Source organism: Physeter macrocephalus, chromosome 17, assembly GCF_002837175.3.
Source record: "Physeter macrocephalus isolate SW-GA chromosome 17, ASM283717v5, whole genome shotgun sequence".
Classification (NCBI taxonomy): domain Eukaryota; kingdom Metazoa; phylum Chordata; class Mammalia; order Artiodactyla; family Physeteridae; genus Physeter; species Physeter macrocephalus.
Genome location: NC_041230.1, coordinates 26,825,242 through 26,837,259, shown reverse-complemented (window position 1 = coordinate 26,837,259; position 12,018 = coordinate 26,825,242). Strand labels below are relative to the sequence as shown.

The 12,018-nt window shown below is 45.0% G+C and overlaps 1 protein-coding gene across 1 annotated transcript in view; it reads right to left on the bottom strand.

Moving 5' to 3' along the window:
• Positions 1 to 2,674: 2,674 nt before the first annotated feature.
• The window catches only part of LOC112065197 (uncharacterized), a 14,717-nt gene continuing 5,373 nt past the window's right edge, over positions 2,675 to 12,018 (bottom strand). The window contains 3 exon segments of the mRNA XM_024124850.1: positions 2,675 to 3,048; positions 3,051 to 3,458; positions 6,593 to 6,672. Coding sequence (XP_023980618.1) covers positions 2,675 to 3,048; positions 3,051 to 3,458; positions 6,593 to 6,672 — 862 coding nt within the window.

Below are 12,018 nucleotides of genomic sequence, written 5' to 3'. Positions count from 1 at the left end.
TTTGGATTATTTCCTGAGCACTTACTGTAGTCACAGCCTGTCTTAGAAGACTTAGTAAAGATAGGGAATTTATTCCCTGTATATACTAGTTTTTTCTGTAGTTACTAAATGTAAGACTGGAAATGTTGATGTTGTTGATTTTGTTGTCATGTTCTGTTGCGTGTGAGTTCTTGGGCCGTTGAATTCATTCATTCAATTCATTCATTTATTCATTCACCTACTAATCTTTATGGAGTGTGCTTGGCCCTGTGCTGAACCTGGGGTTACAGATAGGAATAATGCTCAATTCCTATCTTTGGGAAATCAGTCTAGGGGGAGGGACGGACATAATAGATATTTTACAATATGGCCAGGTAAACTGAATTATAGAGGCACATTGAACCGAGGTCTTGGTTGAAGGTTGAAGGGTGAGGGGGACCAGGACATTTTGGCGTGTCCTGGTCTCCTTCCGTGTGAAGAAGAGCGGAATGTGCAGCAGGGACAGTGAAAGGCAGGCTGGGCCCGATCTGTGGAAAGCTTTGTAAGACAGAAGAAGGAGTTTAAACGTCATTCTGTAAGCAACAGGAAGCTGGCAGAGATTTTAAGCAGAGGTGTAACTCGATCAGCTTTTTATTAGGGAGATAACTCTGCATCAGGCAGATGGGATTCATTCTTAGAAAAGTTAATCCTTCCAGGGCAATAGGCACTTGGCTGCTGAGAAGCCTGGCTTTCAGCTCAGTGTTTGGAGGGTCTCGAGCGATATTGATGTAATTGAGCTTTTAGCAAAAAAGATGAAATCGTAATAGCCAATATGTCTAAAATGAAAAGAACGTGATTTGCCTTATAATAAGGTACCCCCCTTAAAAATAAATCTTTAATTCAACCTATGAATTTTTAATGCCAAGAACGCAGCATAATACTTTGAAATTGAAACTTGAGATACAGGCATGGCAAAAATCATCCCTACAGTGGATTTGGGGCATACAAATTGAGCAGTATGAACTATTGACACCTCCTGGTGGCAGCAGATGTGTGCTGTTTGCCTGGTCAAAACAAGAGGGAAATGAATCAAAGGCATTAAAAATAAATAACACTGGCAGCCCAGAAGGAAGGGATTGGAGGATGAAATGGCCCTGGCTTCCCTGGTGGCGCAGTGGTTGAGAGTCCGCCTGCCGATGCAGGGGATACGGGTTCGTGCCCCGGTCCGGGAGGATCCCACGTGCCGCGGAGCGGCTGGGCCCGTGAGCCATGGCCGCTGAGCCTGCGCGTCCGGAGCTTGTGCTCAGCAACGGGAGAGGCCACAGCAGTGAGAGGCCCGCGTACCGCAAAAAAAAAAAAAAAAAAAAAAAAAAAAAAAGTCGGTCTCAGGCCCGACCTGGTAGAGACCTGCTGGAAGAGAGAGATGTTAGAGGGAGGCCTCAGGTGACCAGGGCCAGCCGCCACTGCTCCTAGTGAGAAGGGCCGAGCAAGGGCGTCTGACAAATTTAAAACCAAAAGGTAGATGACTGAGATCGGTGTTCCAGAATGTCTGCTGGCAGTTTTGTTGTTGTTGTTGTTGTTTAATGTATTTATTTGTTTTTATTTTTGGTTGTGTTGGGTCTTCGTTGCTGCACGTGGGCTTTCTCTCGTTGCAGGGAGCAGGGGCTACTCTTCGTTGCGCTGCACAGGCTTCTCATTGCGGTGGCTTCTCTTGTTGCGGAGCACAGGCTCTAGGCGCACGGGCTTCAGTAGTTGTGGCTCACGAGCTCTAGAGTGCAGGCTCAGTAGTTGTGGTGCACAGACTTAGTTGCTCCGCGGCATGTGGGATCTTCCCGGACCAGGGATCAAACCCGTGCCCCCTGCCTTAGCAGGCGGATTCTTAACCACTGTGCCACCAGGGAAGCCCCCGCTGGCAGTTTTTAAAGGAGATTGTTTTCACTTTTCAGTTCTAAACATCCAGTCTGATAAACGCTTTCTCCATAGTAATCTCTTTCAGCTCTATAAGCATTTTTTAACCTTCTCAGGACCCTTTCACGTACAGGATTGTATTTAATATAAAAGAAAAGAACCTTTCCTCGAGGAAAGAACCACCCAGAGTCATTGCATTTGTCACTTGTACATTATTTAAAAAGGCACAAAAGACATTAACTGTGAGATGTTGAATAGCAAAACACAAAAGCTGATCAAATGCCACCTTAGACGGACACACTTACCTACTCCCAGTGGAAAAACAGGAGAAGGACCAAAAAGAAGCATCTTGGTTTCTGACTCATTTCTGATATAGAAATGGCTCAGAACTGATATGGGATGATCCAGGGTCCAGGTTTAATATTCACTCGCTGGATGACCTAGGATTTCTCCCTACCTCAGTTCCCCTCTAGGTAAAGTGTGAAGATGGGCTGCAAAAGAGCTCAAGGATCTAGTGGGTGTTGGGTGGCTTTGTGACTTTCATGGGTTCTAAGCACTTTTGTCTTCATGGTCCCCTTTTGTTGTTGTTGTTTCATCTCTTGGTTTATTAACCAGCCACAGGTCACGTCAGTGACAGAGGTTGTCTCATTCATCTAACATTTTAAAACTGTGATTATCACCCAGCTATGTACACCAACATATTCCTTTCCATAGGATTCTGTGTTCTCAGGGTCACTGAAGTATAACGTAACCAGAAGCTGTGATTCCATATTGATTTCCAGATCAGAAAATGCATTATCCCTCCAAGTCACTTTAACATCACTATCAATACACATATGGTAAAAGCAGGTTGTTTTTGCAAAGAAAAGTTTCCCTGAAACACAGGCTTGGGCTTCTCCTCGTCGAAGAGCCGCACGTTGGCCTCCGGGTACAGCTGGTGGGGCCCGGCGGCGCACATCCGGGACCCTGGCAGCCACCAGCGGCCCACGAAGCCCACATCTGGGATCCTGTCCAGGAAGTCGGCCCAGCGGGGCTTCAGGTAGCGGCAGCGGGCCTGGTGGGGGCTGACCTGGGCGTCGAAGGGCGTCTCATACACCAGCGAGCAGAGGCCCGGGCTCACGGGGCGCCGGTGGCCGCGACCCGGCAGCCAGAGCGGCTGCTGCAAGGAGGCTTCCGAGTCCCGTTGCGCGTGGCGGCCCCCAGCGGCAGGGGGGTCCCCGACGCTTCGAGAGATCGCTCCAGGCCAGGGCGCAGCAGGCCGCCGCGTCCCCGCAGGCAGGCCGCCGCGTCCCCGCAGGCCTCGGAGGAGTCCCGGAGCGGAGCGAGGGCCCCGGCGCCCAACCGCGCCCACTCGCCGGGCTTTGCAGGCTCAGCGTCGCCCTCCAAGCAGGCCGCCGCGTCCCCGCAGGCCTCGGAGGAGTCCCGGAGCGGAGCGAGGGCCCCGGCGCCCAACCGCGCCCACTCGCCGGGCTTTGCAGGCTCAGCGTCGCCCTCGCTTCCGCGGCTTCGGGACCAGAATCCCACCGGAGCGGCCACCGCCGTTCTCTTCAGCTTGGCCAGGTATGCGAAGCGTAAGGCCGGGGGAGTCTCTTCTGCTCAAGCGCCAACATTGCCGTTCGTGGCCCCTTTTTAATTAAAAAAAAAAAAAGAAAAGAAAGTGAGATTTTACGACTGCTTGCGTAGAAGAGAAATAGAAACAGGTCTGGAATTCATTTGCCTTTATGCCAACACAATGAAAGTATGCATCTTGCTTCTTGCAAGAAGCAGACATTCTCGTGCTATGGGCCCCAGGGGCGCGGTGCCCGCAGCATCTCCTGGCAAAGTCGGCCCTGAGTGGGGGCAGCCGGAGAGGCAAAAGGTCACGCGGGGGAAGAGGTGAGCTTCGCTTGAAAGGAACCTGGAATCAAACTTGCACTCAGCCACTTATTCCTGTTTGGCTTCAGGCAAGTTCTTTGCTCTTTCTGGGCCTCAAGTTTCTCCGACGTAAAATGAGGATAATAAATCAGAGCAGCTCCCTAGGATTGCGGTGAGGGTTGATTGAGACAGTCCTCCAGACTCAGGACTTTACGATTGCTCAGTGTCTGACATTTAGTAAGCGCTCCATAAATGGCGGCTGTTACTCTTCTTATTATTTTATTATCATCGTCTTCCCTAAGGGTTTGACCCATTTGGCCGGTATGGTTGCTCAGCTCAGAACAGGGCCGACACCTGTCTGCCCACCCACTTCCTCCCTGGCAAGGTGAGCAGGGATCTTTCCTCCTGCAGGCATTGGGCGTAATTCATGGTAGCCTCACTTTGGGTTCCTCTCGCAAAGGGCGTGTGGGCCCATCGGGCTGCAGAGCCAGCTGGTTGGTAATGCCCACCCGTAGGCACAAGCTGATGAGCCTCACCTGTGTTCATAGTTTGGGAGGGCAGTGATGGTAGCAGCCATCGCCCTGCTCTGTGACTGCTGAGATTATCACATTCTAGGGTGCTAAAAACCCGCAATCATTATTTAACGCATTTGGTTGAGTTTCAGACCTTTTTTTTTTTTTTCTGCTATGTACACAGATTATTATAAATTTTTTAAAAGTACACTATTTAAGGACCTGAATCTATTCTTACACCGTTATTACTGGAGAGTAGAAAAGTTCCATGAAATCTGAGTGTGTGTGTTTGGGTCTTTTGCTAGCCTAAAGTTTCCATAACTACATCTGTTTAAGATTCTGTGGGTATGGAAATCTCATATTGTTGATCTAGAAGGGCTATTTTTGCTTTACCAAAGGCCAATCACACAGGTCAGTGGCAACCCCTCCCCCCCTGCCTTGCTCAACTGCTATTCTTTGGGCATTAATTTTAATGTTTAAATAGCAAGTGCATTTTCCAAAGGCTGCATAAAGCACTAGATAAGCAGAAGACCGCTGGCTTGGGAAGAGCAGAAAGCTCAGCGAAGCCTTTCGCATAGAGAGAATGCTGAATATCTCCACCATTATTTAGCATCAGAATCAGTTATGCTTGTCTGACTGATGGACAATTTTTTCCCCGACCTGCTCTCTTTGCAAGTGACCTATACTGTCTAGACAGTCGCTTATTATTTATACATTCGTTTCAGATTTTATGATTTTTGTTTGTTTCAGTAAAGTTGTGCAGGTTTCATGCAGCCAACTATTGGAAACATACTTCCTGAAAAGCCATATAATTGCACCAGGTGAATGCTTTCTTTCTTAGAGTTGTGTCACCATTAAAATTTTAAAAAAGTGTTTTTTTTAAGAAAAGACCGTTATATGAGCTCTGAAAAAAAATGAGACCAAACTTTCCAACTTCAGCCCAAACACACGCACACGCACACACACACGCGCGCGCGCACACACACACACACACACACACACACACACACTCCCCTCCTATCTTCAGAGTACCAGCAGCAGGCCATGGAGAGAATTAAAGACAGCTAATTTCAAAGGTTCTTAATCAATTCAAGTTGATCCCATTTGTTGATTAGGGAGTCAAAACGCATTATTTGCATTCTGTTTCAAATTCAGAATTTTCTTCAGGAGATTTGAGGCTGGAGAAATCTCTTTCAGAGCAATCCCTTGGGCAATAAGGGAGTTAATTTGAAAACTCTGGTGAGTCTGATGGGTTTTGAAAGTTTCACATGAAACTCCATTTATAATGGCTCCTTTCAGGGTGGTGGATTTTGGTTGAGTGTGTGTGTGTGTGTGTGTGTGTGTGTGTGTGTGTACTTGTGTGCATGAGGGTTCTTCAGGAGTCATGAACCAGTGGCTGAAGCTTTGTGTAATTATCTGGGTAGTGAACAAAATGCCCCATTTCCATCCAGATACATGGTGTTCTGTAGACATTACAGTTGGAGAAGGGCGAATAGCCCGAAGTTTAGGATTAGATGGAGGGACATTCCCTTCCTGAGGTGCATCTGAAGCTTGGAGCTAATTCTGTGCAGGTCTCAGGCCCCAAGTCTGACCAGCCCCACTGCCTTGGATGCACAGTTTGGAGCTCTGTCTTTTCCTGGCTTCATTGTGGGAAGACTTTCTACATGAGACTGAAATTTGGTATTGGTTCCTTCAAGCCCATGACCTGGTGAGCTCTGGGAGATGTGCCCTGACCAGCGTCAGAGGAAGTGAACCTGAGGGCCAGTTCTCCTGGGAGGACATGCTCAATGTAACCAGAAGTGAGGGCATGCATCTGGAAGTCCCTCCCCTCGGATTTCACCTCCCGCCCTCCCACCCCCAGTGAATTTTGCTAAAAAAATCCCAGCCCTGCTTAGAAAAGAAGCATGTTGATGTGGGTGCCCTACATATTGGAAGAAACTGTTTCTTTGGGGCAAGATTATACATTAACCTACTTGCATCTCATTTATGTCAACTGGAGATGGTGAGGGTGAACATTTCATAGGAATTATATGAAGAAAAAAATGTAGCTCCAGCTGGATACAATTTGTTCTGTATCTTTGGAGTCTCACCCCTAGCCCCTCAATACGTACCCGCTTATACTGCTTCCCATGTTCCATGGGGAGTCACAGTGGACACCTTAAAATTGACCCTGGCCACCAAATTGTCAACCATGTTCTGTTTATCAGCCAACACCAACATTAAATCGTAAAACTTGCTTACCAGGTGGCTAAAGTTATTTGGGATGTAAAAATATCACAATGAAGAAAGCAAACAGTCTTCACCACTCTTGCAGAAAGGGAGAAAGTTTTACCTGTCTAAATACCAATTCTAAAACACACCATTTACTTCGATAACGGCAAAGTGGTCCTTTTCAAAGGCTGTTTCTTTCTCAGCTTTGATTTCATTTTCTATTCCGTTCCTACAGTATAAGATTAATTCCCATATTCTGCATATTGCCTGGAGTTCAGCGCACATGTTCACCGAGGTGTACAGCCCTCAAATAACTTTGGTGCCTCTTTCACCCACTGTTAGGAAGTATATTTAAAAGAAATTGCCTTTTATAGATTTAAATTACAAAAGTACTGATATCATGCAAAAGGCAGTTTAACTCATGCAAGCATACAAATAGGTAAATCTTAGGGAAAAAGATACCAAGGCTAATATGAATGTAAATAGGATTAGCTGCCTGCATTAGCAGCGGCTGTGAAATTTAAAGTACTTTCTGTTGGGTTATTCTTTAAAATACACCTATATTTCATGTGTGCATTTGTAGATATTTGGGAATATATTTTACTTTGTCTTGGGCTTGAATTTCGTAACAAGTATAGACAACGGTCCTGACCTCCACTTATTGACAGCCAAAGTAGAAGGGGAATTTAACTTTCTTGATGGTTAAATATTTATTGATGTAGAATTTTAGATCTCTAGGAAAATAGGACAAACTTTGACCAAGAAAACAAAGATTCATATTGCAAAGAAATTAGAAAACCGAGTGTATAGTGGTTTTATTTTTCTTTTAAGAAAAGGCCTTGTTTGTTCCCAAAGGTTGAATCAGATATCAGTGAGCAGTTTAGAGCAGGGATTGGCAAACAGTAGCCAATGGGCTGGATCCAGCTCCCTGCCTGTTTTTGTTTATCCTCCAAGGTAAGAAAGGTTTTCACATTTTTCAATGGTTGTAAAAAAAATCAGAAAAAGAGTACTTCATGACACATAAAAATTATGTTAAATTCAAAACTTAGTCTCCATAAATAAAGTTTTATTGGAATATGGCCATGATCACGTGTTTGAATATTGGCCGCTTTTTCACTCTAATAGCAGATTTGAGGAGCTTATGGCCTCTAGGGTCTAAAAGATTGACCATTTCCCTTTCACACGAAAAGTTTGCCAGCTCTAGGTTTAGAGTAAAAGTATCTTTATGCACTTTATTGTTGAGAATCAAAATTACGTTATTGGAGTTGGAAATCCGTTCTGAAAAGAATCTCTCATATTTGTTTACATTGAGATTATTTTCTTAGCTAGAAGCATCAGAAACAGATTATAGGTAATAAGGCATTTTTTAAAATTAAGCCACAAGCTAACAGAGCACCTAAGGGCTACAGGTGTGAGTCTTTGGAAGGAGGTGTGGTCAAGTGGGAGGAAAGAACCTGGATCTGGAGTCCAACTCCCTGGGCTCACATCTCCGGTCTGCGACATAAGTTATCATGCTTAACCTTCTTGCTCCATAGTTTCCTTATCAGTAAAATGGGGGCAATAATGAAAACTTGTCTCATAGCGCTTTGCCAGAATTAAATGAGTTGATGCATTATCACATGTTTAGAAGAGTGCCCGGTCTGCAAATCTCAGTTAGCGCTGGTTATTTTACTTTTTTTTTTAATATAGCATGTTGGCCTTTAAATCCTTGTGTATTCTGAGAGTTCACTTCCATGGTAGAAGCACCTATTCTTTAGGTCACAATATTTTGAAAGGGCTCATTAGGTAACATCACTTTGGGGTTTTGGAACACTTCCCATGTGATGTGCATGCCAGCTGAGGATAAAATGCTAAAAATACAGCTTCCAGGAGTCATTGATCAGGAGTCAGTTTTCTCAAGCTATGCTGAGGAATGCGTTGGGACCAAAACAATTGCTGAATTGATTTGCTTCAATCCAGCCTGTTCTATATTACTTAATTTTAGATCTAGTTAAGAATATTCACTTAGTCCATCATTTTCACATGAAGACCTCAAGGTCCAGAGACTGGGACAGACTCAGCCAAGCCACACAATAAAGCAACCCTAGGGCGATGAGAGAACTCAGGACTTAGAACTCTCAGGCCTGGAGCCTAATAGTAAAAACACATGCACTCAGCACCCTTTTTCTTAGACCATGATACTTAGCACGGTTCCCAGCACTTAGTAAGTACTCAGTAAACACAAGAACAATAAAAACAACAAAAAAGAATGAATGAATGAGTTACCTGAGATCTTCAAAGCCCTTTAAAACACACACAAGCGTGAAAAAGATTTATTCCAATGGTTAAATGAAGAAAACTCTCCACAAAGAATCTTTTATGGTAGATCTGCCCCAGTATCTTACACCTGAGCACCTGCTGTGATCAGTAGAGTCCAGTCCATCACTTTTTTCGCCAGTCAGAGTTTGAATGATTAGTGATTCAGTCCATACATAATGAGTTTATGCTTTTTCCTTTTCCTTTTCACCTACTCATAATTTATATTATAGTGGTATATTATATGAATCTCTATAAACCACCTCCAGTACATATTGGAATAAGATAAAGTGTGCCTAAATAAATGAATGGATATATGGATGGATAAAGTACATAAAAGTGAGAAGGAGAAAAAATGGATAAGTAGGTAAAAAGGAGACGGTCAGTCAACAGCCATAAATCGCTTAGATTGGTATGCAGTAGGTGCTTCATGAATGTCGGTTGACAGGATAGCTAGATGAATATATTTTAGAAAGCTCTTCAACATGCAAAATTGCAACAAAATGTAACCTGACCATTAACTTGACCAAACTGGGCACATTGTTCCAGAGCCCTGGAGTTAGATGAGCTTTTTTCTGTCTGGCTTCACAAGGAGCATGAGAATACAAGGGCACCTCCTTCCCAGACCAAGTTTGATGCATGAAAATCTAGATTCCCCAAACAGATCAAAGAGGCATGCATCTCACTATTCATTCATTCATTGAGTCTCTACCTTTTTGCCAGACCAGTACTAAATGTTGGAGATCCAAAGCGTTGTACTTACCCTCGTGGAGCTCATAGTCTAGAAGAGCAACTAACATTAAACAGATAGTCACAAAATATTACAACATAGTTACACTTCACTAGAGAGGGTGCCCCAGGATATGGCATGTGAAGATTGGTTTGGCTAAATGGTACCTTTATTTAGCAAACCTTTAGTGGAGAAGACCTGATGGGGGAGGACAGATTTAATAATATATGTTCTCCTGGGGTTTAATGGTGTGTGAAGTGCTTCCCACAGGTGGGATGCATGATCACAATCCAACCATCAGCACTTTGGGGCGTTTCTGTTCTCAGTGGAAAGCTTGTAAAACCAAGAGTCAGAGAGACGCGTTGATCTAGAACTACCTTGGTCCACATAGGCCTCTTTTCTAAGGCTGTATGCACAAAGCCAAGGTCATTTGGAGGAAGCAGGAAAGAACTCAACTTTTGAAGATGCAGCAAAGGATTAGACAGCCCTGTTAGTTGACTGCATAACTGGTTCATCAATTGGCTACTGTCTCATTGTGATTATGAATATTCCTCTTGCATAAATAGTAAATAATTGATCTTTTAAATAAGCATCATTAATTATTTATGCACTTGATAATTTGGTGGAAGCATTTGATGAGTGCCTAGATTGTACAAATCATTGATCTACATGCTGTGGAGATGGGGGCCTCGAAGGTGTGCCACTCCCATCTCCCTTCCAGAAAGAACTTGCCATTCAGCTACAAAGAAGGCAGTTACCTCACAGCCTCTATTTGTTGGCCTTCAGAATCCACCTCAGCTTTCAGCCAAGACCATGCTCTTCCTAGGCAGTCCCTAGGTCTTGGCCATTTTTGCCCAATGCAGAGCTCCACCAACGGCAGCCATTGTTCTGGAGCTTCCTATTGAACTGGTTAAGACTTTATCGGATGGACTTTATGTTCTGAGGCTCTTTCTTCCTAATCCTGCTTCCTCCCCACTTTTCCTTTCACCGGTATCAGCTCTGCATTGTGGTCCAATCTTGCTTCCTCCTTTGTACCAATCTCCCTTCTAAGATGGTTCCCAATGATTCCCAGTCTCCCAGCATTCACGCCCTTGTGTAATCTCCTCTCCTTGGCTATTGGCTGGACCTAGTGACTCACTTTTAATAAATGGAAATCAGCCAAAAAACGATGGGAAGTCATTTCTGTGACGTTGGTCTCCCTAGGACTCTCTTGCTCTCTCCCCCATTTGCTCACTCTGATGAAGCAGGCTGCCATATTGTGAGCTGCCCTATGGAAAGGCAAGAAATTTAGGGTAGACTCCAGCCAATGGTCACCTGAGGGCCTCAGATCAATAGCCTTCAAGGAACTGAATTCTGTCAACGACCATGTAAGTGATCTTGGAAGCAAATCCTTCTCCATTTGAGCCTTTAGATAAGACCAGAGTTTCAGCTGACACTGATTGCAGCCTTGTGAGAGACCTTGAGTCAGAAGTACCTAGTTAACTTGCGCCATATTCTTGACCCACAGTAACTATGGGGTAATTTGTTACACAGCAATGACTAAATAATGCATCCACCTTTAACTTTCAGAGGCATTACTCCTTTCTGGAGAACCCAGCTGGCATATAGGTCATCAAATCTGAGCCTTGGGAGAAAAGTCAAGGTGGGAAATGCAGACCTGATGGTCAGCAGCGTAGATGTGGAACAAGAGATGCTATCATTTCGGAGCGCGAGGTTGAGAAGAGAAGGGATCGGGTTGGGGTCTGTGCGTAGCTTCAGGCATTGGAAGAAGAGCCAGCCAAGGGGACAGAGGAGGGATCAGAGAGCTTCCTCCTCTGGGACATCTTTCCTCACTCTCCCTCACTCACTCCTCCCCACTGGTCCCCTGCAGGGATTGGTGAGATGCTCCCCCACTCCCACCACCCCGTTTCCTCCCAATGCAAGCCATCCTGCTGTATCATAATTGTTGATTTCAGTGTCAACCTCCCTAAGAACCCACAAGAGATCCTTGAGGGCGGGACTAGTGTCTTCTTCACCTTGCCTTCCCAGTGTTTCACAGGGCTGGTGCTTAGTAGGAGCCCATGTAATGTGTGAACAAATGTATGATCAGAATGTATGAAACCAGCAAAATGGGATGTAAGTTTGACTGTTAAAACATAACTCAGTGAACAATTCTGTATTAAAACCTTAAGAAGGGGGCTTCCCTGGTGGCGCAGTGGTTAAGAATCCACCTGCCAATGCAGGGGACACGGGTTCGAGCCCTGGTCCGAGAAGATCCCACATGCCGCGGAGCAGCTAAGCCCCTGGGCCACAACTGCTGAAGCCCGCGTGCCTAGAGCCCGTGCTCTGCAGCAAGAGAAGCCACCGCAATGAGAAGCCCCCGCACCGCAACAAAGAGTAGCCCCCGCTCGCCACGACTAGAGAAAGCCCGTACGCAGCAACGAAGGCCCAACGCAGCCAAAAATAAATAAATAAATAAAATAAATCTAAAAAAAATTTTAAGAAGGTAGATCTCAAGTTTCTTACTGTAATTAAAGAAAAAAAAAAAAAAAACCTAAACCAAGAAACTAT